Here is a 26,338-nt window from a genome sequence, read left to right on the forward strand (position 1 = left end):
CTTTACCTTTGAACTTCGCCCATCGTGATGTCTGACGATTCGCTTTTGTGTCCCTGCAGCACGCCTGCCTTGCTGACTCCAGTTTCTGGTTCCTCCTCCGCCTCCGTCACATCTTCTGATAAGTACGCCGTGTTCAAGCAGCTGTCTGTGGATCAGCCTGCAGAGCCTACACCCCCTGCCTCAGGTACGTTGGATACCTCATGTAATATTGTTAGTCCTCTTGGGGGTACACACTGGGACCAAAACATAAAGTCAGTCAGAGAAGGAAACAATATTATCATCACAGCAGCATGGGGAACGGCACGTTCCGTTCCTTCCTGTGTAGATAACTGGCAAGGATTCATTAAAAGCAGAAAGGGATAACATGAAATTTCCAGGTATTTCATCATGTCGAGCCCTTTTATTACATCTAAAATACGAAATTGATCCCTGAAGGTTAAAGCAGCTTACATAAGGACACATTCAGTTCACAAACTACGTTTTGGCCCTTGAACGATACAGGGAGAGTAAATTTCTTTCATATTGCTCTTTATAGTTACCAATTCTTCTTTATTTGCTCTGATCCAGATATTGGAGACAAATACAGTGTATTCAGACAACTCGAACAACCTTCGGAGAAGAAATCAGTTGGTAAGAGACCCACACACCTCGATCTCTTTGAAAAAATCAACACACGTTCACCTAATGTACATATTAGCACATCCTTGCTTTTTAACCTCTTTAGGCAGTGACGTAGAGAACTAAGAGATGAACTTTATGAACATCACATCATCCCCAGGAAACAAATAGTTTCTTTTTATGTTCTTTAATTAAACTGTGTATTATAACTTGGACAAAGCTGTCAGGTCATCACACTACCACAGAGCCATGTTTACACTGTGTCTTGTATTGCAAGCATGCAGCGTTGATACCCACTGTGTTTCCCATCCCTGTTTCATTAGAACAGTTTCCGATGGGGACACCTCTTACAACTCCAGTAAGTCATGCTTTGCAGTGACCTTTCTTTGGCATTGTCAGGCTCCATCTCCTTAATGAGCCTATTAGTTATCGCTCTTCCACCGCACACCAGCGGTGTGAACAGATTCTCTATTTCAGCATGCATACGTTACTCCACAGGATTAACAACTGCTGAAAACTTGAGAATTCATTCTGACTTTTTTCTGTGTGGAGTTTGTAAAAAAGATGCAAAAGTTTTCCCACTGCTATAAATACCCATCACGGTTATCTGCAGAAAATGATAATAGTTTGTTCTAGCTTTTTTACTTTTAGCTAACAACTTCATCAGGATTCTGTAGATGTAATATTGTTTCCTGATAACAAGTCATATCTGTCTTTTTCCAAGCTGTTTTGTCATAAATAGCATTTTCTGTCAGGTTCAGACTCTCTCATCAGAAAACTTCAGACATTTGCATAAAAGTCTGTGATAAACACAGCCACTAAACTCAGGTGTAAACTGTCATTGCCTAAAGGTATTTGATGCTATAAAATATAAACCTAAAATACAGAAATTACACTGGAAACCATTTGGCCTCGTCTACTTCACTGGAAGATATTGGATATTGTAGACAAAAATGACGTGTTGGATGGTAATTTTTGCAGAATGACTATAATCAACAGTTCCTTGCATGGTAGTGTCGATGTACATGCACCGTTTCTCATTAGTTTGGGGTCATTTGAAAGAAAAGCACATTTGTTTTTAGTAAAGTAAAGTTGATTGAGGATTCATTTTGTAGAAATTCCATTAAAAGTTATATGATGTAGGAAGTATTACTTTTTTCATCATTAACAGACAACAGTTTAATTATATATTTAATGAAATGAAGTGTGCATTTCTTTAAAAAAAAAAAAAACCCAGCCCTAAACTTTTGAGTGATAGTGTATGGAGAGCTTTTTGTGCAGTGATGTATGATCTTCTTTGCACACTGCAGCCCAAAGTTCACCAGTGGAGCAAAGGAGTAACTAACGCACCATTCCTCTCTCTTTTAGGATTGTAAAATAACTGAATGGTAGCTGTTGCAGCTGAGAACTTTTGGCCCCTTTGTATCTCTCTGTTGTTTTTTACTAATCTTAAATTCTTCTCTTTGGTTTACAGGAGAAGGATTTGCAGATTTCAAGTCTGTCGGCACAGTCGATGATGGCTTCACAGACTTTAAAACAGCCGACAGCGTCTCTCCACTAGACCCTCCAGATCAAGCCAAGCTCTTTCAACCTTCCTTCCCCTCTGCTTTTCCAAACTCTCAGTCACTACAGCAGCTTCCCCAGCAACAACCAGCAGTGTCTCTGTCTCAGCCCAAAAATCCTCTCAACATGGCTGACCTGGACCTTTTCTCTTCTATAGCGCCCTCTGTTCCTGCCCCCACTGAGACAAAACCCAGCACATTCCCCTCTGTGTCTGTGCCCCCCTCTCTCGTCCTCCTGCCAGGTGGAGCAAAACCTCCGGGAGGAGGGGCAGATGAGTTTGGGGATTTTGCCCTATTTGGCTCCTCTTCTGACTCCACTCAAGCTTCAGCCGCAGGAGGAGCTGCCTCAGCACCTCAGGATGACTTTGCAGACTTCATGGCATTTGGCAGCTCTGGTGGAGAGCCTAAAGGCGAGAGCAGCGCGGGTGTTCAAGGGGAAACCTCCACACAGCAGCGGTCTCAGCAGAGCTTTGACAAATACGACATATTCAAACAACTTTCTCTGGAAGGAGGCCTCGCCTACGATGACACCAAGGAGAGCGGCGCCGGCTCCTTCTCGTCACTCAAGAGCGACAACGACGACTTTGCCGAATTTCAGTCCTCAAAGTTCTGCACAGCACTCGGTGCTTCTGAAAAGACTCTGGGTGATAAGGTGGCCGCGTTCAAACAGGCCAAGGAAGACTCTGCATCTGTAAAGTCCCTCGACCTCCCGTCCATCGGCGGGAGCAGCGTGGGAAAGGACGACTCTGAGGACGCGCTGTCAGTGCAGCTGGACATGAAGCTGTCGGACATGGGAGGAGACCTGAAGCACGTGATGTCAGACAGCTCTCTGGATTTGCCGGGTCTCTCTTCCCACCAGCCCCCTGCTACAGGTGAGGAACTTGTGCGTTTGCTCTGGTGAGGCTCCGTGCAGTGACACACAATATCGCTTTCAAGGCCAGCCAACCTCTCCTTCTCAGTGACCCCTCCCCCAGACAAGGGGTCAAAGGGCAAATAATGAGGTCCTTGTTGAATTGAACATGCTCAATTGCTGAACACAAACACGAGTAACATATCAAATTAGATGCATCACAGCTTTCATTCTACATTTCATCGTTCATCTCATCATACTCTTTATTTATTACTTATTTATTTAAGTATTTATTTATTTAAATCTTTAGTTTCTTCCTCATTAGTTTTTTTTATCTCCACATTCCTCTTCCCGTATATTGTTATTGTAATGACAGGAAGGTCCTGGCCCATATCTCTATTTATTTACAAATGATGAGTGCCTGGTTTTGATATGCTGGCAGTCATAGTTCACAGACGAGGTTCCCCAGCTGCTGCCTGCACGACTCGGATAAGCCTCCTGTTTGATGTGTCCACACCGCGGCAGGCGGATGTCGCACTTCCTTTCAGTGTACCTAGTGTGTGTGTGTGTGTGTGTGTTGTTTTGGGCGATGCTAAGAGACGGAGCAGTTGAATACAGATGAGTACAGGAGGGCGTTTATCCTCTTGTTTATTCAAATCACAGGTTTTCGAACAATAGGCTGCAGCTTACCAAAGGCGTTATCCGTAAGCCATCATTTACCTTTTTAACTGATGTGTGCAAAAAGCACAGCAGATGACTTAATTTTGATTCGCTTGAAATAAAATGTTACCATTAATACGACGTTTTGCATGCAAAAACTGAAGACTATTTTCATATAGAGCAACACTATTTGTCACTATTAAAAATATTATAGGTGGATGTGAGGGCTTGAATGTGAGTGCATGCATTTGTCTCTTTATGCCTGTCAGTTATTGTATTACCCTGCAGTATTTTCACATTAACCACGGAGTATGTTTTGGATCAAATGGACATCTAATTGTAAGATGTCTAAATAATAGCGTGTCTGCTTTCTCCTCCCCTACCTCACATCCATGAAAGTGGAGTTAAAGTTTACCTAAAGCTCGTCCTTTTATAAAAAGGGAAATCAATCTAGTGTCTGTTAATAATCGGGTAGTGTCCGTGTCCTTTTTTTCCCCTCTCTTCACTGCTCATCATTTATTCATCAGGCATCTCGTCTTCCACATCATGCATCGTGTTTCATGCAAAACATTTCAAACCATTCTTGCAGTGAAACATGAGATGGGTTGCATGTGTTCTCAGGTGAAGGTTCTGTAATTCAAACGTTTGCCAGCTTTAAGGGAGCTTTCATTTTTATTTGAAAGCTCAGACAAAGCTTGAGAAGTTTGTACAAGTTGACCAAATCTCCACCTGACAACAGTCGTGCAATCATTTTCCAATATTTCGTCACTTATCAGTTAATTATCATCACATGTGTCAAGTTATTTCATCCAAGAAACTGATACTTTATCCTTGACTAGAAAAAGATGTAAACATCCCCATTGCCTTATTTCAGTTTCTGTGCAGTGGTCAGATTTTGGTTAAACCCAAACAGGCCCCTCCGCACGGAGAGCAAACAATCCAGTCCATGGAGCTGCAGCGAAACCGCTGATCGGGTAAAGACCTGCCCGCTTTAACATCGATACATTCCTGAGAAGCTTTTACGCTACCGTGACGGCGGTTTCATTTCACCCTTATTTATCAGCTGTTCTCGGAGAGCTCTGGGACTAACCTGTCGTTAACGTGTAGCAGTCCGAGCAGTTTGAGCACCTCACCACGCTTTGCACTGTGTTTTTGGAAATGTATGTAAGCTTAAAGAGACAGTATTTCTTTTCTGAGGTTCCTTTTGAGTGACAAGAGGAATCAAATTTTCTTTCTCGTAATTTTTTTTTTCCTTTTCAAAAAATCCGTTATCTGTGATATCGCAGCATGAATTTTTATCACGTGTGGCTCTACGGTCTGGCTCTTTGAGAGCATAATGAAGTTAGTATTACCCTTCCTGCCTTGCTTTTTGCTGCAGTGTGCCTGCCTTTTCAATTTGTGAAATTGACAAGAACGTAATACAAAATAACCATTTTATGCATAACAGTATTGCAAGTTGTTTTTATCAAGGGAGAAATGTGTACATGCAGATTTAATAGTGTATTTTTATTACAGGAATATGACCTCTTATTTTGAGACTATAGGAAGACTTCTCGATCTTGTTGTGATTTGCCAACTATGTAAATTAAATGTAGCCGACAGTATTTAGTAGAATCAGAGTATTTTTAGTTCAACGTGGATTCAAACATCAAAGTTTTTAGTAAATAATGATGTGTTATTAATCAAGGGGAATTAGTGCTCATCATCCTGCTTTGACAAACAATCACTGTAGCAAGAGGGGAAAAAAGGATACTGTCTCTTTAAATCTGTTCCTGCATCTGTGATTGGATGTAATGGAAGCCCTTACTGGGATGCCAGGTGTAAGGATGGCCCTCTTTGTTTTCTGTAACCCTTTGAGGGCTTGAATGATATCGCTTCACATGTTTACATGCAGATTAATGCAGATATCCTGATCTCTTACCCTTATTTATTAAAGACTAAATATGTACAGATGGCAGCCTCCTTGCTGCTTCGAAAGTTTAGCTTCCTCCCTGTCAGTTTGTCCCCTCAGGTCCTCAAAGGGTTAATGCTTCCTGCCTTGTTCTTTGAATAATCTTTCAACCTGGCCTTTTCAAGTGTTCTGTATTCAAATCTTTTTTTTTTTCTCCAAAAAAACAAAACAAAAAAAATACACCTGTTGATTTACATCCTTATAGTAAAAGAAAGTTTGTCATCTTCCCAGAATTACTGATTCTAGTCTGTGAATGTGCCTTCTCATTCTGCTTCTATATCCTCGGATTATCTTTGTTTTACTTTCTCGCTGTTTGTTTTCTTCCTTTTCTCCTGACTCTGCATGCACTTGTATTCCAGATGACTGAAATTTAATTTTCAAAGTGTTAGTTTGACTAAACCTCTTGTAATGGTAGACCTCTTTCACAGTTCTTTGTGACCTCTCTCTCTCTCTCTCCCTACTCATGTTGTCGTAATAAATATTACTGTTGGTATTGCTGAAACGCGTACCGTCTTATTTCTCCTTTCCTTTCCTGTGAGGCGTAATGTGGTTGTAATGACACGAGGCTCACACCACTCAATCCTTGTCAATTTCACAAATTGCTTTTTGTGTCTGAGGGTTCTGTCATGCAAAATAGGAAGGCTTCAACAAGGTGGATTTATGTGTTTGCGAGTGTCTGAAGGAGACCTGAATGCTAAAGCGTTGACAAATGTGTGCAAGCTGCACAGCTGTCAGTCAGTATCAGTCATAAAGAAAGTGATCAAAACACTTGTGAGAAACAGGGCAGACGCAGTGACAGGAAAGATCTTTTATTGATGTTGTTAGTGCGTCTGCCTTGAGACAAAAGCCTTCAGGTTGTATTTAATATAAAGAGATCAACTCTGATTATTGTTAGCCAAGCTGTTTGTCACCAGTGAAAGCAGCGAGTGTTGTCATATGGCCAGAAAAAAAGTTGCGTAAACATGACTCACCTCAGGCATAAAAACACCAAGGAATAATTTATTAGGGAAGATGTATTACGCTTTGTATTAATGTATTAACGCCTTGCATCATAGAGGGTTGATACAAGGCCTTGTTGTCAGTTTCACAAATCTGCATTATAAAACCAGTTTGTGGGCCCTTTGGATTACCAGGATTTCTGCATTGATTAGTATTGTTTACATATAAAACAACATCTGATCGACATCGGTGTCACGGCTTCAGACAAACACAGTCTGGTTAAACGCACTCCCACAGACATGCACACAGAGCGCAGGGTGGAAAAAGTCATCCGATTAAAAGAGGGATCGGGTCTACCGCCAGTCACAGTCAGTCGACATCTTCAAAACAACTTTGGCGCATCAAGATCGCGATAAGATCTGCCATCAGTTTGCCATGACATCTGTTTGTCATTGTTCTGTTCTTCTTCTTCTACATAAACAGAGTTTCACATTAACTTTGGAGTCGAACCAGAGCCTCACAGATTCGAAGCAGAAATTCCTCTACAAATGTGATTTAAGTGTAAAATGTCAAGCAGTCAGTAACTTTGCTTTTATAATCAGAATGCAACCAGTTAAGTGCAAAAACACATGAGTCGTGCTCATTGGTGCACACCTACTCTGATTGCTCTGCGCTTATAAATTAGGTTTTGGAGCAGTGATCTGCAAATTTTCATCAGTCTGTCTGAGAGGGGTTGCAGTCAGATTGCCTGCCTCTCACTGGGTGACCAGTTGGTTGAGCCCTGAGTGATAGCGTTGGTTTTACCTGCACAGATTGAGAGATATTTCCAGGATTGTGGCTTTCATCGTAAATTTTGTAAATGGATTTTCATTTCATTTAAGGTGCTCACAAGATTAAAACATGACAAAAAATGCCCTTCCCCAAAATGGTACTCTACATGCTCCTGTAAAAATAAAATGGGAATAGGGGAGTGTTTTCTAAGGGATCATTTCTTTTGATTTAAAGTAGTAATGCAGATTAAGCCATTGTTCCTAAAGAAATATCTGTCTGTACTTTTTAAAAATCTTGTGAGCACCATGAAAACAAATATTAAAAAGATTACGTTTAAAAAAATAAAAAGGTTCCCGTATGCTACAGAGAACTAAATGGAGGTGAGAAAATATGTTTGTGTTAATATTCTCAAGTGCTCTTTTCTCAAGACCAAACTACATTTAGAAGAAGCGAAATCACTTAAAGCATAGATAAATGAGAGTAATAACCCGACAGAAATCTCAGACCCCTGTTGAGGCCTATTAGTCTTCCTCCTATCATGACAGCATCTGTGCTATTCCGAGGAACCACCGGTATGTCTGTGTTGTCATTGCAGAAGGAGACGACATGAAATTTGACCCCTTTGGAACGTCAGCCCTCAGCACCATGGCCAGCTATGACTGGTCAGACCGGGACGAGAGTCTGCCCGGTGAGGTCAGAAAGCCACCGGGCTTGGAAGGAGCTGGCCTTCCATCTTTAGTCCCCACACAGAGGAAGGAACTGACCTTTGGCAGCACTGAAAACATCACAAGCAACTCCATAGCAAACATCATCACCTCCTTCCCCGCAGAGGACAGTTCATCATCAGCAGATGACAAGTTTGAAGCCTTTGCTGACTTTGGCTCCGGCGACCAGGGCAGTGTCCATAACGAGGATGACTTTGGAGACTTTGCAACTACTGTTTCGGAGAAGTCAGACTCGCCTGCTGCCACTGCCGAGGCGGGCTCAGAGGGAAACCAGAGCGAGGCCTCCGATGACTTTGGTGCCTTCCAGGGAGACAAGCCAAAGTTTGGCAGGTCTGACTTCCTCAAAGCCAGCGCTCAGGCCAAGGTCAAGTCCAGCGAGGAGATGATCAAGAACGAGTTGGCAACTTTTGATTTGTCGGTTCAAGGTGAGTTTTCTTGTTGTATTTACTTCAAGTAGGCGGCACATTGTTTTTCAGTTAAAAAAATAATTGTCTAAATCCAAATAGAATTTTGCTTAAATTATAAAAAAAAAACCCAGAAAATATTCATTTTTGACAACTTGGAATAATTGAATATAATGAATGAGTTATTGAAAATTGTTGTCAACTAATTAATTTATTAATTATTTGAAGAGCAGTTTTGGAAAAAAAGTATTCATTTCTGCATTGTTGAATTTGTTGACTCAAGCTTCCTCCCACAGTCTAAAGACATGCATGTTAGGTTAATAAAACCTGCTTTTATTATGCTCCCTTATTTGCAAGGGGTTGCTGCAGTGAATTGATCCTCATGTTTGATTTTACACTGGATGCCTATCCTGATGTAACCCTCTCAGGGTTTTGTTACTGCTTCCAGTGTTGAACTTGGGATCTTTCACATGTTGAATGTGTTAGTGTGACAGCCAAGATGTATGTCAGGTTAAGTGGTGATTCTAAATTAGTTGTTTTGGGGTTTTTTTGCCTGTCCCATTTGGTTCTTTAGCCGTCAGAATTGTTGTCTGAAGACCAACAAGGATACCCAATGGATTTACTTTGCCAAATGGATCATCACGGCCTTGCCGTATTGGTCCATTTGATCAACCTTTGTTGTTATTATTTATTTTCCATTTTATTTTCAGTTGTTACAGACGGGACAGACATGACTGAGGGATAGGAAAGGGAGAAAGAAAGATGAAGGAAAAGAAAAACAGAAGGGAAGAGGGACAGTGAGAAAGGGCACTTAAAAAGAGAAAGAAGAGAAAAAAAATCTCCTGGATCACCTGTTGAGAGAAAAAGAAGAGAAAACAAGCAAAAAAAACAGAGCAACATACTAAACACAACACCATCACGTTAATCTAGCTAAGTGTAAACAGCAGTAAATACTAAATATTGAATGTTGTTGTGTAGCCAGCAGGACCGACAGCGCATAATGTGCTTGGAAATAGCAGCCAATAGAGGTGTAGTTTATGTCTATGAACAGTGAACACCCGTGTGCACACCTGTGTGGATCAGCGCACTTGTATTCAAAAGGTTTCCCCATGTAATGGTCTGCTAGAGGATGTAGAGAGCCGTAGCCCTGTCCCCCAGGGCATGAAGCAGGCATGGAGGAGATCCAGGCTCCAGACATCCAGAGGCCCCAGAGTGCGAGAGCCCAAGGAGGACCACCGGAGGGGCATCCGTGCCACCCTCCTGGGAAGAGCTGAGGAGAGCCTCAGATGAGGGGTCACCCAGTAGCCACGGAGCAGAAGCCAGAGAGGGCTGCAGTGGTGTGCCCACCGGCTCTGCCGGCAGCCAGCTGTGCCAGAGTGAACCGAGCCGCAGGCCCAGAGGATTCTAAATTAGTAGTTGACATAAGGAAGCGTTGTTAGAATAAATGACTATATGAATATATGCATAATGTGGACACATGGCTCTTCTGGCCAGCTTTAAGTCCTTGGCCCTGCACTCTGCTCAAGCACCCCACCCCCACAGACAAGGCCCATCAGATGTGTAATAAAGCTGTCAGACATTAGATGGTAGTGTTGAGATGACAGCTCCACTCTCTAATGGCAGCGACTGGTGAGATGGATTAGCAGATGCCCACAAATCCATAAGCAGAAATTAACCGTATCCACTTAGAGGCTGTTTATTTTCGAACCGCTGTTTGCTGCTGTTATTTTTCACAAAATAAATTATTACAGTTTCCTGCACTGTGACCAAAGCCTCATGTAGATTCATTTCCCTGTGCTGAAGTTAATGTGTGTGAAGAAGCAGGGCTCGCTAACTCCCCTTCATCCTGTGGCTCAGTGACCTGATCACAGTGGGGCTTCTGGTGTAGGCTGAGTAGTTGTGTGGTGATGGTGGGGTTGAGGGTGGATTACCTGTGTGTAGATGGCGCACGCACACATGCGCTCACAGCTAACCCCACTGGAATAGTCTGGGCTTCACTTGTGTTTGTGCTCGTGCTTGTTGTGGTACCTTGCCAGGGTTTTTGTCCTTCTATGAATTATTCATACCTGCATATTTGTGCCTCTGTTTTGTACCTAATTATTGTTTGTCACAATTAAGTATTTACTCATGCTGTCCCTGTCTGGGAGGAATTAACTACAAACAGAATGGAAGTAGAATGGTTGGAGACAAACAGGTGCACAGCCCAAAATGAGTTGCATCACAACATGTCGCTGAATTGATATTTCTCTCATTTCTCTTCTTCTCTGCTCCGTCTTTGTTGCAGGTTCCCACAAGCGCAGTCACAGTTTGGGTGAGAAGGAGATCAGGCGTTCACCCCCGTCTCCGGCACCAGAGCAGCCCTTCAGAGACCGATCCAACACCCTGAACGAGAAGCCCGCACTGCCCGTCATCAGAGACAAGTACAAGGACCTGACTGGAGAGGTGGAGGTGAGGAGGGAACCCGAATATCAGTAGATTTCAGCGCAATACCGAGGACTGTTAAAGCTTCAAAATACATAAATGCCCCTTTTTGTTCTCTTCTGTTTTCCCTTTGTGTTCATTTGAGATAATTTTGTGCTGTTGCAGGAGAGCGAGCGCTACGCCTATGAGTGGCAGAGGTGCCTGGAAAGCGCTCTGGAGGTTTGTGTTTGTTTGTGTCCTGTATCTGACCTCATACCTGGGAGAGACTTAATTGTGAGAGCGACAGCAAATGTTCTAGAGTAATTAAGATAACCAAAATACACTGAAATGCTTTTTTCAGCCAGGATTTTACCTGTCACGTATGTCTTGGGATATTTTATTTTCTTGAAACTTGCAAATATAACTTCAGGACTTTTGTGTTTTTAAAGCTCATCAAAAATTGAGGATGTTGCATGACAAAATGTCTGCTGGAATATTTTCGTTTTAATGTGTTTGACATTTCAATCCTGGGTAAAGGCCATAATTGTAACACTTTACTGTTGGATGCTCATTATGAGTTTTATAAGCAAGACCAGTGTGTATGTAATAACGCCAGCCTCTGTCCTTCCACGTTAAGGTCATCACCAAAGCCAACAACACCCTGAACGGGATCAGCAGCTCTTCTGTCTGCACCGAGGTCATCCAGTCTGCTCAGGGCATGGAGTACCTGCTTGGTGAGGAGCTGCACTAATGCACATACAGACACAGCTACTACTACCACTACTATAAACACACCGGGAGCCTCATTTATCAAACCATATAGGGAAAGTGCTCTAAATCTGTGTGCAACAACCAGCACTTTGCACAGTAAAATGTCCATTCATCATCCACACACCACAGAGCAACCTTATATATTGTAAACCACTTTCCTTTCAAATGCCTTTAAATAGGTCTCATTGCCACCAACATGAGAGTTGGAGGTCCCGATCAATGAAGTAGCACTAAATAGAACTGTTTATTTATCATGTTTTCTGGAAGAGTGTGGACACTGACACAAAAAAGAAAAAATGAATGCTGCAGCTGTTCAGGTCAAAGAGAAGTAAAGAAAGTACATGTAAAAAATAGTGTTGATGACCACAGAATAAAAAAAAAAATACTGCCACAGGAGTAAGACGGTCCACCTCATCAGTATCGCCTGTGGATGGAAAAATTGCTTCAATAATTGGTGAGGTGTCTGTGGCAGAAATCATCCCTGAAGGTGATGCTTGACACGGTCGGTGAACCTCCACAAAGCACAGAGGGGGCAGGGCCATCATGAGTAACCACTTTATTTTATAGTGTGGTGATTGTTTTGGAGTTTTATGGCCATGAGTATCACACATAGAACTGAAAACACAAGCAATTTTATACCCTCCCCTGCAGCTGAGGACAATAGAAAAAATCAGAACCAAGATGACTTGTGAGTTCATTCGGATCGCCTCTATAGAACAAGGGCGACGTAATGGCAAGACAATGCAAATAACATTTGCTGATTACTCCTCACTCTTTGTACGGAAAGGTCCCTGCAGTCCCTAAAAACAAGCATTTCATGCTAAAATGTATCTATGAGTCGAGCTCAGCCCTTGAATGTTTGATGATATTGATAAATAACACTATGACCTGGAAACATTTGCACATAGAGAGTTAATACTTCCACATACAGTTAAAAAGAAATGAGGCCTTGCGAGCCTAAGAAGGCAACAAGAGCCTGTTAAAGAAGCCGGTGTGTGGCCTAACACCCTGTGAAGGACAGAAAGGACAAGATTAAGATGAGCTCTGGTGTGATGGCTTATCTCTGCCCCGTCTGACAAGGTCCTGCTGCTTTACTGTTTCTCTGCTTTTAATGAGCCGAGTGGCTAACACGTCACGGCTAAGTGCTCAACACCGACTAAGAAAGTGTGTTTCTGTGACATGTGTGCGTTTGTTTTCTCCCTCTCAGGCGTGGTGGAAGTGTATCGCGTCTCTCGGCGTGTGGAGCTGGGCATCAAGGCCACAGCGGTGTGCTCTGAGAAGCTGCAGCAGCAGCTGAAGGACATCAGCCGTGTGTGGAACAACCTCATAGGCTTCATGTCGCTGGCTAAGCTCGCTGTAAGTTGCTATGACGTTTGTACGCACGCACCAAAAGGCAGGACAGATAGATATACAAACAGATTCATACACTTGGTTGCTTTCTTTTTCTAGTGGAAGTACGCGCTGATAACAGAGCATTGAAGGTCAGTTAACAATGCAAGTCCTGCCAATAACATGATTAAGAGTTAGTGAATCCAGTATTGTCGGTCCATTAGGATAAAATCAATGATTCATTGATTTGAAAGCAATGCAGATGGAGTCTTTTGGTAGGCCGCTGTTTGGATCAGCGGGGATGACGAAGACTGTAAAGATTTATTTACCCAGCTGTCTCCAAGTATCTGTAAAACGGGACGCAAGAGGAGGACTGTTCTCATCCGCAGAGCCAGCAGACGAGGAATACTGTTTGTAGAAGATAAAAATGATTTAGCATCTTGAGAAAGGAGGCAGAAACAAAATGCAACAAATGTTTAATTAAAGCAGGGATGTAGATTTCTTTCCTTATAAAGGAGAAAGATGTAAACTCAAGAATTGTTTGTTTTTAGTCTGAGTAGCCAATGTCGTGCCAAGTCTTTATTAAAAAAAAAAAAAAGTTGATGCTCGGAGATGTTTACTGTAAGTCGACTTGTTCTCTCTGCTGTTATTATAAGAATAGAAATGACTACGTTTTGCCCTGCGGCAGGAAGTAAAACGTCTGTGTGTTTTTGTGTCTAGCCTGATGAAAGCTCCCTGGATTTCTCCTCCTGTATTCTGCGGCCGGGTATCAAGAATGCAAAGGACTTGGCTTGTGGGGTTTGTCTGCTCAACGTCGACGCTCGCAGCAAGGTTTGTGTGCACGCACACTCACACAGAGTAACTGTTACTGGGTACTGTTTTTTGTTTTTTACACACATGATGCTGTGCTCATCCCCAGCAGATAACAACTGACATTTCTTTGACTTTGAAACATTTTTCCAGAACAAAGAAGAAAGCACTATTGGACGTCTGTTTAAACGAGTATGAGACAGTCAACTGTCATCCAAATCTCATTCCACTCTTTCCTGTCGGGGTCCTTGGGGGGCCTATCCTCCTCTTACTGACGAGCCCTGCGGGGGGCCAAAGTGACAGGATTCCCTCCTCTCCACTGCTCTTCTATCAGAGCAGTTTTCTGCCTAGACATGCACATCATCATAAAAAACCCCACAAAGTATCATCCCAGATCTAAACCCCAACCCCTCACATTACTTTGCCTGTCAAGCTTTGTCTTCTTGCAGCACATATGATGCAAGTAATATTCATTTAACACGAGTTCATAGGGAAGATCAAATTCTTTTCACCTGTCACATTGCAGACTTTTATGCATGTAGTCCTTTAGTTAGTTAGCTAACTGTCACCATAAATCTGAGCAGAATCCAGCTGACGTTTATGAATTTTATGTTTCCAACTCAGTTGTTTGATAGCTTTCTGTAGATCGAAAAACTTTTAAAGAGCCCTGCGTAATGTAACAAAAGATTAATGAGCATAACAAAATAGTTCTTGAATTATAATTTCCTCCTAGTTAGTCGTAGTGTGATTGGGATATATGAAAGAGATGCAACAGCATGCTTCATATCTTTTATTATTGCAAATAGATTAAAATTATCCCCAGAGCTGCCAACCTTGGCCAAAACCAGACGGCTCAAACTCAGCTGTACGGCCCAGTTTGATCTCAATTCAATTTTATATAGACGTCTCAAGCTTTATATTGTAATCTAAAGCCCTACCATCAGACAGTCACACACTCAGTGACTGTGGGGAGGAAGAACTCCCATTTCATAGAAAGAGACCTCCAGCAGAACAACTGGGGTGGGGTTGAAAGGAGAAAATAAGAATAGAGACGGAACCAAATATAAACCACAAGAGAGAGTAGACACAGAGTTATTTATATGTGTAGCAGCATATATACACATCAGTAATGCATAGAGGAATAGAGAAGAAGTGCTGGGTGCATCATGCGAAGTCCCCCAGAGGCTTAAATAGAAGGATAAACAGGGAACCACCACCTCTTTTTTTTTCTCTTCTCTTTTACTCCACCCCCCAGTAGATTGTTGCCTCTTGCTGAGCACGTTTCTGCTAGAGGGTTCATCCCATTAAAGAGGAGCTTTTCCTTCCCACTGTCACCAAGTGCTTGCTGACTGGGCATAGTCTATTTGTTGGGATTTTTCTCTCTATTACTGTAGGGTCTTAACCTTAAAATATAAAGTGCATTGAGGTGACAATTTTTGTGAATCAAACAGAATTTTACTGCAACTGAGGTTTATAGTCACCAGATAGGGTTAAGCCAGTGGTGTTAAACATAAGGAGTCTTTGCAGGGCCTTGCAAAGACTCTAATTCAACCTTCTGAAAGAAGTCAAGGAGAACATACATTTTTTCATAGGTTTTACAACTTTGTCTACCAATAAAGACCTCCCCCATAGCCATCCATACTACTAATTAGGCAATAGATAAACAGTTAAATGTAATTACATTTGATCTGATGGTGATGCTATAAAAAAGATCTGCATGTTTAGAGTCACCACATTGAAACTGAAATTAAGCGATTCCTTCAAAACGTCTATCAAGTATATGGAGGTGTTGGATATATAATTGCAGTATGAAGAGACTTGCTTCTATTTCTGATAGAGCTTTCCTTTAATGTTACTCCAGAAACAATACAAATAGTCCTGAAAGTGATGCTGCAAAGTCAGTGTTTCGACAGTTTTTCCTTTGTAAACTCTCCAGACACTCTAAATGCCAGGTGTCACTCCTATTAGTGCCCCACAATGTGAACAAAGTCAGAGCTTGACAGGCTCTGATCAGACAGTCACTGCAGGGGAGACGGTGGGCAGACAGTCACTTTAGGTCATCTCCCAGCTTTTATGGTGAAGTATGAAGTTAGAAGTGTCCACGGATAACAATGTGCGCTCTTGAAGTAAATGACAGAGAGGGAAGATGTCACTTTGGCACCTCGGGGTGGGTTTTTTCACTCTGTGATTGCTTCCTCAAGGTCACAAAGGTTGTTACTTTGTCTTGGAAGGGTTTCATTTTCTATTCTGCCACCTCCATCTCGATGTAGCTGCACACTTTGCCACTTTGAGCTACCAACCGTCGGTGTTTCTAATAACTGTTCAGAGAGCGGGGCAGGATGGCGGTACCTCTTTGCCTAGGGTGTCGTGATTTTCATTGACGTGGGCCATTAAGGGTGTTCTCGGACCCTGCGGTTTAGAGGGCAGGATGGTGGCGTTGATTGTTTCTTGCGATCCGTCTGCTGCTCTGCCAGAGCCAGATGGATAGTCCAGACGAGATAAGGCTGACTGAGAGGCATCTAGGCTGCGAGCAGATGTGGCTTACACATTAGTCATAAGCAGGGAGAACGGCGGATAATAGACCTGCACACACAAACGCACTCTCTCTCACCTCTCGCTCCTCTGTGCGCAGAGGCAGTCTGAAATTAATGCAGTTTTATTTTGTCTCTGTGCCACAAGCATGAGATTAATAACCCATCTTTTAATTACATTTTTGGCACAAACCACCCTGGTAAGACTGCCGAGCGGAGAATAGCATCCCCTGCGAGTATAATGAAGTGAAAGAACAGCTTTGGCTACGGCAGACAGCACCGATTGTTGCTTTGTCCCTCAGTGAAGAGGTGCCGATTTGTTTTTTCGACCAAAGGTGCAGGCGGGTGGAGACGTTGATGTGGCATCAAAGAAATGCGAAAAAGGCTCGACAGCCGATGTGCTCAGTCTCTCCTGTTCAATTCATGTTTTGAATTCTGATATTATTCTCGATTGAAACAGAGCCAAACAGTCGCTTTCAGCCAGACTCACCGTGTTCCTGTTTGGCTAATATTCTCTGGGTTGTCGCACCTTTTTTTCTTTTTTTTGGTTTAAATCATTCTGCATGTTATCTTTGGGTTAAGGGGCTTGGATGGGCGACTGCAAACAGTTTCATCTCTCCTCAGTTTGTCACTCAGAAGCAGCAGCAGTTTCACCCTAAGTGATACTTTTTGGCTAATGATGCTCCAGCTCCTCCACTAAACGATAAATGCTAATTTAGGCATTTACAAGGAGAAGGACTGGAAAGGAGTTTAAGCTGAATAATTTAGCATTTTTGGCTATTTATTTTAATGCAGCTTTTTCAAGTGCCTCAAGCATTTGGATTATCAAGTTGAATGTGTGGTGTTTTGACAGCAGCACACGGGAGTTTGGACCACAGCTTTGTTCTTAGGCTGCCCATCTCTTTCACAGCATGTTTCCATCTGGTCGAGGTTAGCGGGGCTCCTGCACAGACAAAGAAAGTCAGGAAAATTACTTACCGTGCAATACCGACATTAAAGAATTTGGGAATTGAAAGAGCACTCTTTGAAAATGTTCAAAAGCACAAATTCGACAAATCTGAAGCTGAGAGAAACTGAGAAGTTGACATGTTTGTCTTGGTCATTCAACAGTCGTCTCTGCAGCACAAAAAAAGTGGAACTAGTCTTGCTCCAAAAACGCCGTGGTTTCTTTTTACAAAGCCTCATCAGCCTGGTTCGGATATTCGTCAACGACTTCCTGTGTGGAAGTGACATAAATTAGCGAAAATCATGTCCCCATCCCAACTTTAATTAAAACGTGTTGGTGCTAGCAAATTTAGACTGAGCAGATATTTAAATAAGTATGTTATTTCTTGTTTTTGTTTTATTGTTATGTTTAATTCAACATTGTAACATTAAAATTAGTTTCAAATTATCACTTTGTTTACATTTTACTTCACTTTTTTTAAAAAAGGGTTGTGCTAAAAGTAACATTAAACTTTAGCAACAACCTTAAAAAGTAGCGCTCGATTCCAGGTCTGGTGATGTATCACGGACAACTTGTAGCTTCTTTGTTTTTTTATCTCACAGTAAAGAAAGCTGTCAGTGAGGGCAGGTTTCTGTTTGTGCTGGCTTGTAAATCTTTGAGTCATTGATGGGTTTTTTCACCATGTAACACATGCTTTGTTGTTTTCGATCAATAACCCAAATCCCAAATATATTCGGTTTATTATTGCAGAAGAAAACCACGAAACAGAGATGAAGCTGTAGCTTTAAGTCAGCTAATATAAAGCTGCTGCAATACAGTTTCAGGCGATTGGCTGATTGTTTCAGCTCTAACCAATTATGCTGTTGTACCAGCAACACGGCAAAAGATGGCAAGATCAAAACACGAGGGACTGGTAAAGGTCCTTTCTTGGTTTTCTCCCAACATCTCAGCTTCTTTTTGAGCAGGGGACGTCTGATTAAACCAAACCTTTGTTCTTTCAGCCTTCAACCTTTATTTTAATGTCAGTTGATAACTGTCATTTTAAACACAGACTCTGGTTCATGTGAGGTGCTGCCGCTGCAATAGCAGCTTTTCTCCTCCTGTCTACAACCCAGATTTGTCTACAGGACTGGATTAACTGTGACAAACCGCGCTGATTTGTTTCAGTGAGCATACTGGCTAAAATCTTCAGTCAATATTTTAGATCGATCGCGGCAAAATCTCTTGAATTCTGAGTTGGAATAATGTGTAGGAGCCCCGAGGGTAAAAACTTTCATGTTTTCAACCAAAAACATGCTGTGAAAAGTGGTGAAACGGCTGCTCGCTGCTTATTCTGTGCACACTTTGCTCTGGGCGCTGCATGAATATGCTTCACCTCTCTGACTGCTCTTGTGCTTACAGGCATTGACTAAAGACAGGGAGAGGAGCTTAAGGGTAATTATGCCTTGTTTTTTTGTTTTTTTGAACTTCTAATAAAATAGTTTGCATTTAAGCTTGATTTTTATATCCGAACAGATAGAGGAGCCAGGACCTTTACATGCAGCTGAAAGGTCAGATGAATTAGCAGAGTCTCTGTTGTTTTATCTGACAACTCCAGCTTGAAAACATAAAACCCACACTGTAGTGTCACAGCAGGCTTTTATTAACCTTTATTTAACCAGGCATTAGAAACAAATGATTTTCCAGGGCAGGCTGTGTACAAGGCTCTGTTTAGTTAAAACAGGTGGATATTAGCCTCCCTTCACTGACACACAGGTGAACTCTGGAGCAGGAAAGGCACTGCAGTGAAAGCAGGGGTGTGTTTTAGTTTGACCACCCTTTCATTTTGCATCCTCTCCCTCCCAACATTTCCCAGCTTTGGCACTCCTCTAAGTGCAGGTTTGTGGAAGCAAGTAGGCCAGGGCACAGAGGGGTCTCTGAAAGGAAATCGCTCCTCCAGTGAAATGTGAGCGTGTGAAGGAAAAAGCGAAAAGTGGAAATGTGTCATTCGGCTCGTCTGAGAAAGCCCTTCATCGGGCGGAGCATCTGTGCCGCAGACTGCATTCAGGCAGGTGGAGATGTATTTGACTTAATGGTGTGTTGTGGTGGTGTATTTCTGCATGCGTCTCCCCTCTGCTTCTGTGTGGGAGGCTGTGATTCACTGCACATGACTCATTCCTCTCTCCGGCTTCAGCTCCATTATTTCACCGGGGATGCAAACTCCTAAACTGCACATCACACACATTAGCATCTCCTGATTGCGCCCACCGTGCCGCAGCTGGGCCCAGTGAAATCGCAAACTTGCATCAGAGCCCTCGTGTGTGTGTGCGTGTGAGTGTGTGTGTGTGAGAGAGATTTCAGGGGTTTCGGGTCAGTTCGACACATTTCATTTTCTAAATAGCTCCAGTTCAGGCAATGTTTTTCAGAATCAAATCACATTGTGACGCAGCAGGCTTTGCGGTAGGGCATTGTTATCCTTTTTGTCTCAACAAAATAAATGAGGTGATCCATATTTGTTGATACAAGTACAGACAGTGATGATTACAGCGTCTGCAGTCATAGCACGATCAGTTTTTTTCTTCTTTGGGGAATAATTTTGCTGTATTTTTTGCCCCATTTAGCAGTCACTTGTGGTGTGTTTGGATCCCCTGATCAGGTTGTCAGCAGGTTTAAACATGAGATTGCTATCATGTTTTTATAGCTTCCTCTCATTTTTCAGTGGATTTTTCAGTTTTGCCCCGCCACCCCCCACATTTAATATAAAAACTGCAGAGATGGCTTCATCTGATTAGACATGCAGCTTCAAACATATCTAATCTTCTCCTGTGTTTTGATTGAGCTAAATCAGCATGCATGAAGATATCTATGGCTGTTTTGATGGCTCTCATGCATACCTCCAGATTTAAATAAAGAACGTCATCTGATGCCCAGCTGTAAACACGTTACTTCAAAACATTATTTCCATCTTGGATGCATATTTTGTGTATAAAGAGAGGACTACACAGCACCTCTCATCTTAGGTCTCTCTAAATGTCAGCCAGTGCACATTTATTTGTTCCAGCACATTTACAGAAATACCAGGGGCACTGTCATCCTTCTTGAGTTTGTATATATATAACAGTGTAAAAGTGTCACAGCATGCAGCATCCCTTGATTTCAACCACAGTCACATTTTTTAAATATGCAGAAAATCTTTAGATTTAGTTTGACTCCTTATCAGATTTAGTTATGATCAGTGAGATGTTCACAGCATGTGGCTCTCACAGCATTTCTGTAGATAGAACATTTGTACCCGTTGGACTATTATTCATACAGTATTTTTTTCTTCTTTTCCTGTGCTCTCATATAATTTTATGCAGGCCATTTTTAACGACTTGAGTTTTTCCCCAGTAGGCGTTGCCCATGTGTATTGAAATGTTTTGCTTGCCAGAGGCAGATTTTCATCCTGCGTAACTTGGCTGTAATTTACTGCAGGGTCACCTACATTGAAGCTGTGCTGTGCTGTGCACCACTGTGCTGCTCTCAGAGGATAGCTGATTCATGCTCTGAATAAGCGTGCTGCACATACTTTTATAAATACCATCAATACAGCTGAGTGGTAATGGCATGTGTCATATTTCCCAGTTAATTAAGAGGCTTTTATGGTTGGACTGGTGCGAGCTTCCTGTAACCTTCCAAAAAAAGTAGATTTTAAAAGCTGCTTTCAGATGTTCGCTTACTCACAGGGGCACCCCTTAAATATTTTTCAGTCTCTACAAAAGTAGGCATAGAAATAACTGCATTGTGAGGTTTTCCATCTGAAGATCACGGCCTTCGGTAGATCTGATATGGACTCCATAGCGTGTCTTTTTTCCTCTCCCCCTCTTACCCACAACCACAGAAGACTGTCCCTCCCTCAGCTTGGTTTTCCCAGAGGTTTCTTCCTGTTAAAAGGGAGTTTTTGCTTCCCACTGTCACCAAGGTCTTGCTCATAGGGGGTCATCTGATTGTTGCGGTTTTTCTCTATTATTTTAGAGTCTTTACTTTACAATGTAAAGCACCTTGAAGCAACTGTGGCTGTGATTTGGAGCTATATAAATAAAACTGAATTGAATTCAAGTTAATTGGATGCTGCTGCAGGCTGCTTTGTGCTCGTCAAAATAAACTAGCCTTTTTTCCCTTTCAGCAGCATTAAAATGAAGTCCGGGTAAAGCAGGTGCACACACAGGTTTATATTATTATTATATTTCACCCTTTCACTCTAACAGGCGTTCAACTCGGAGACGGACAACTTCAAGCTGATGTACGGGGGCCATCAGTACCACGCCAGCTGTGCCAACTTCTGGATTAACTGTGTGGAGCCCAAACCCCCGGGCCTCATCCTGCCTGACCTGCTCTGAGCTGCCATGGTAACGCGGCAAGAACTAATCACCACCAGATAGGTGGAGCGGCCACTCGCCTCACACCAAGAGCAAGAGGAGGACATCTACAGTCACTGGATTCCTCTAGATTTTTTTTTTTTATTATCCTGAAATCTCACCCAGACTGTGTTCATTTGCAGATCTTTTCCCTGAATAGTCATTGGTCGGTTCATATGGTTACTCTTTCGTTCAACCATACAGGTCAGCAGTTGAGGTCATATTTAAATCTGTTTTTAATGCTGCTTTTGACAAATTATTTCTGCTGACTATTCGTGCAGAAATGCAACAATATTAATAAATATAACTAATCAGTGAATCCTATTTAAATTATTAGGTGTGCAATATCCTTATAACACTGGCAGAGGAGGTTTTTGCTTCTGTTTGTATATTTTTTGTTTGCAGTGAATCAGACTTACTGAATCATAAGTCTACCATTGAATTACTTGAATTGTATTTCTGTCGCAGGTCTGTTGGATGAAACTCTGTAGCTGTTATGGTTTTAATGTCTTTTTGAAAATCTTTAACGTTCAAACCATCTCTGCTCTGCCGGAAGGCAGGCGCCTCTCTTTTTCTGCATTGTTTCACTGCGTTGAATGTCTTTTGCACTGTTTGTGAGGAAACGTTAACACCTCTTTGGGTATTTAAATTGTATTTTGTAGGTGTTGGGGATTTGAAGGGAATCTGTTGTGACTTTCTGTGTTGTTGTTGTTGTTGTTGTTGTGTGCAGAGCTGAAATTCTGGAAGTATTTACTAATGCTGAATTTGAACAGGAGCGGCATTTTCTGTATATTACAGTGTCATGCTGCAGCTTTGTATTAATCACCCAGCTGTAATGTGAATGTTATGTAAATAAATGACGTGCAAACTGGTTAAAGTGTCGCAGAGTTAATGTAATTATCAGGTTTACAGGTCATGCAGACCAAGTTCACCTGAAGGACATGCTTGTGTGCACTGTGGCGTTTCCATGCAGACACAAGAAACTGGAGGGCATGTGTACATCCACTCTGAGCCTTATGTTCAGCCTTTAATGAAGCCACTTATTTAGCTCGGGAACTGTACATAATCGTGAATGAAGAAAGTATAACTAACCTGGACTGAATACACATCAGTTCATCATAATTTTCCATAAAGTAACCAGCTTCTTCTGAGGAAAGCAAATACTTCTGAAAACTACATGTGTAGTTCTAAAGGAACTCATTACTTTGGTGAATATAATTAATGTTACTACTCCATTACATTTTTTTTAATCACCTTTGGTCTTTTGCCACATAATTGCCTGAAGTCAAAGTTCTGCATATAAAATCCCTTTTAGGATAAAAAGAAAATACAACAAGTATTTAATGCAAGCTCCTTGAAATTTGAAAAAGTCATGCACAAAAAAATTGAAAGACTGTATTTTAAGACCCTCCCGCCAGACAGGCATAAAAAATAAGCCCTGATTTATATATTCTCTTACTATAGCTACTGCATTCCTGTGCTGTGGACTGTTTAGCCTGTTTTTTAGCCAATTTCCAGGTGATTACTCGGCTTATAATTCAATGGATAGTGGATATAAACTTGATGGTACTGTTGGAAAATGAAACTTCTGTGATGCTTTCACATCACTTTTCTGGATTCATTCATCCAGTGTGTTCAAATCTGAACACAGCACGGCCTTAAAATGACTCATTTAATTCACGTGGCTTTCTGCTCTTATTCCGCTGCTTTTCCTGTGATGCTTCCTCTTCCGAATGCATGAATGTTTCTGCACATTTCCCTCTGTCATTTTACCCAATAATGTACTTTCTCTCAGGCCAGAGAGTCCTCATTTCCATCACTTTGCGACAAAATGGAATAAATTCTCTACCAACAAGCCTGCAGGGCCATCGCTGGCGGTTGAGCTCAGCCAATCAAATGAGATGTCTGGGGGAAGGTGGGGGTGAAACCAGTCTTATTATTATTCCCCCGCTCTTCAGGTGTGTTCTCCAACATCCATTTTTATCTCTCGTCATTCCCTAATTTATTTCCTGCAGAAAATGAATTCCTCTCCTCTCACCGTGAACACCAGGATTACTAAAATTACAAACACTGAAATCAATTACCGAGCGAGGCCGCGTAAATCAAAATGCAGCCTCGTCTCTCTCCTTGCTGCGCCCATCTTCACGCCTATTGTCTGCGATGGCGTGCTGAAACGATCAGTCTGGCAGAGACAAGAGATTGAACTGATACGGTGCTGTACTGAGTGCTGCTCTTTGGTGTTTCGTGGCCATGGCCCATCATATTATTGATTAAAAACAGCTGCTTCTGTAAGTTCATCATCACCCTCGTGGAAAGAGCTGCTTCCCGCTTTACATTTTGACAACATTTCCAATTATTTATGTTTGAGGAGCTAAAGCAGCTGTTTCAGTGTTTACGGGATTTAATCACAGTGACAGCAGAGGAAGAGCTTAAATGTATTAGCAGCATTCGGGATGATTAACTGAGCACTAATCCTGCGTTTTTGCGGGGTGGTGGTGATGTTTGAGCAAAGTGTTTCCTTTTAATCAAGCAAAAATGTATTCAAAGTAGTCAAAAATTTTAAACTATCAATAAAATGACTCGAGCCATTCATCAAGCAAAACGTACAAACTGTCAAAGGTTTACATTTTTTAAATCGGAATGCTATTCCTGATAAATTACAACTGGAAGATTGATTTTTCATAGTTTTTCTGAAATGTTGCAAAGTGATTAATTGGTTAATTACTCATCTACAGTAGAAATATTAGGACTGGATTAATTATTGAAGACGCAACTGTGAAATTACCAAAGTTGACTCAATAACATGCCTTGTCAAAAAAACACAATAAACAAATCAACATCTAGATTATACTAAATAAAACACAAATACAGTAAACAAATACTTTTTTGTGTTTACTGATCTATGACCTATTCAAGCATAAGAAAAGGCGACAAACACACAACAGAAAACGCTTAAATTGGGTCTCCAGGCACTTTGTTACTAGCAGCCTTTCACAAAACCAAATCTTTATTCCCTTCTTTTAACATTAGCCTGCAAAAAATACCCACAATAACATAGTGTGACAAGCAAAATAAAAAGTAAAATACTATTTTTATGGCAACAAGTTGAACAAAGAGGTACAATGTTAAGTGTCTACAGCCATTTGTAAAACACGGTGGAGGCTCTGTCATGGTTTGGAGCTGCATTTAAGCCACCATCTAACTGGCAACAGCTCAATCTTTCAGCATGGTAGGAACGCTAAACACACTGCCAACAGTACAAAAGAAAGGTGGTCTAAGAAAGTTCAGTCTATGTTGAAGAAGGTGGCCAAATACTGACTTTCCAGGCCCGAAACTCATTGCACGAGTGAATGTGTGCCATCATCAAAGCTAAAGGTGGTTCAAGAAGATATTAAAGTGTCACTTTTTTGGTCACCTCATGAAAAAGAGCACGTCATGGAAATTATTTGAAAGACACATTTAAAGTTACATTTTTTAAAAAGTCCTTAAAATGCTGGGTACTGTGTTATTTCTAACAAATGTGACACAAATGGAAGTAAATAATATAAACTGAGGTCTATTTTTGGCCTTGGATTAATGCACATTGAGCTCCCGAGTATTTAACAGTAAGACAAATCAAAATATACTCCATGGTCTAAATAAAAATTAACAAATATGGCAAATGGACTTTTACACTCCCACTGGCACTCAAAGTGCTTTGAAACATTACAAGTCACATTCATCCATTCACCCAGGGCTTTAGGAGCTTTTTAATCTGTCACACACACAATCACACTCCGGTGAACGCATCAGGAACAATTTGGGATTAAATACCTTTCCCAAGATACTCAATCAGATCGAACCAACAACCTCCTGATTGCTTGACGACCCACTCTATCTCCTTAGCCACAGCCGCCTGTACAGAGAGTATCCTTTAACGCTCATCTTTGGTTCACTGTTAGTGGAAAGCAAAAGCCAACACTTAACATAATTTATGACAACCCAATTTCCCCATTAAGGACCTGGACACAAATATTAGTCATTTCCACTGCTTTGATGCTCAGTGCACAGACTCAAGCTTCGTGGCTCACAGCCCTTCGCTTCAGTGTCCAATCAGCTGAGACAGCTGAGACTTGAAAGGCAGCCGACAGATGAGTCACTGTTATACCACAGAGACAACGCACTCGTTCAGCTGCTCGCCGAGGAACAATGACTGTTTCATGACAAACTAAATTCTGCTGTGCTTCAGATGACCCCCAGTCAGACTGTGGGGCTGTTTTTCCTCCCCTTTCTCCATCTTTTATTCTCAGTTATGGATTTTTATACAACTGCTTGCACCCTGAATTTTCATTACCATAACACAAAGCACTAACAACATTTAAATCTGCCCTTTGGGACTTTTACACGGGTTTCCATCTCAGCAGCATCCTCTATGTGCCCATTCTCCTAATGTTTCCAACTGTTGTGAAGCTAAAACAAATGCAGGCTTTGACTCACACCACACAGCCGAAGCGTATGTTGCTGTTTGGCTAAATCATGTTGTCAAATTATTACTATAACGAGCATGTCAGGTCTAAAATTGAGGCAGTGTGTTTATATTAATAATGGGCTTGTGTGCATGGCCTTATTAAAATGGAAATGCAGGATTTACAACAGAGTGATACGGCAGTAGTTGTGTAGCTCATGCAGATTATAGTGGATCATTAGAGGCTGTAT

General features: G+C 41.7%; 1 protein-coding gene across 10 annotated transcripts in view; it reads left to right on the forward strand.

The window, feature by feature from the left end:
* synrg (synergin, gamma) overlaps positions 1 to 22,509 on the forward strand; it is a 43,521-nt gene extending 21,012 nt beyond the window's left edge. For 7 of the 10 annotated variants that reach the window (XM_035912371.2, XM_035912372.2, XM_006801521.2 and 4 more), the window contains 12 exons: positions 60 to 184; positions 568 to 630; positions 2,093 to 3,052; positions 7,947 to 8,501; positions 10,765 to 10,928; positions 11,067 to 11,120; positions 11,518 to 11,614; positions 12,859 to 13,007; positions 13,701 to 13,811; positions 13,944 to 13,982; positions 18,669 to 18,701; positions 21,494 to 22,509. In XM_035912371.2, the coding sequence (XP_035768264.2) occupies positions 60 to 184; positions 568 to 630; positions 2,093 to 3,052; positions 7,947 to 8,501; positions 10,765 to 10,928; positions 11,067 to 11,120; positions 11,518 to 11,614; positions 12,859 to 13,007; positions 13,701 to 13,811; positions 13,944 to 13,982; positions 18,669 to 18,701; positions 21,494 to 21,625 (2,482 nt within the window). In that variant the 3' untranslated portion in view covers positions 21,626 to 22,509. The remainder of the gene's footprint in view (positions 1 to 59; positions 185 to 567; positions 631 to 2,092; positions 3,053 to 7,946; positions 8,502 to 10,764; positions 10,929 to 11,066; positions 11,121 to 11,517; positions 11,615 to 12,858; positions 13,008 to 13,700; positions 13,812 to 13,943; positions 13,983 to 18,668; positions 18,702 to 21,493) is intronic. The other 3 variants (XM_035912376.2, XM_006801525.2, XM_035912374.2) reach the window with 2 other exon arrangements.
* The last annotated feature ends 3,829 nt before the right edge of the window (positions 22,510 to 26,338 follow it).

The sequence above is a fragment of the Neolamprologus brichardi genome, chromosome 14 (assembly GCF_056152115.1).
Source record: "Neolamprologus brichardi isolate AB-2024 chromosome 14, ASM5615211v1, whole genome shotgun sequence".
NCBI lineage: Eukaryota > Metazoa > Chordata > Actinopteri > Cichliformes > Cichlidae > Neolamprologus > Neolamprologus brichardi.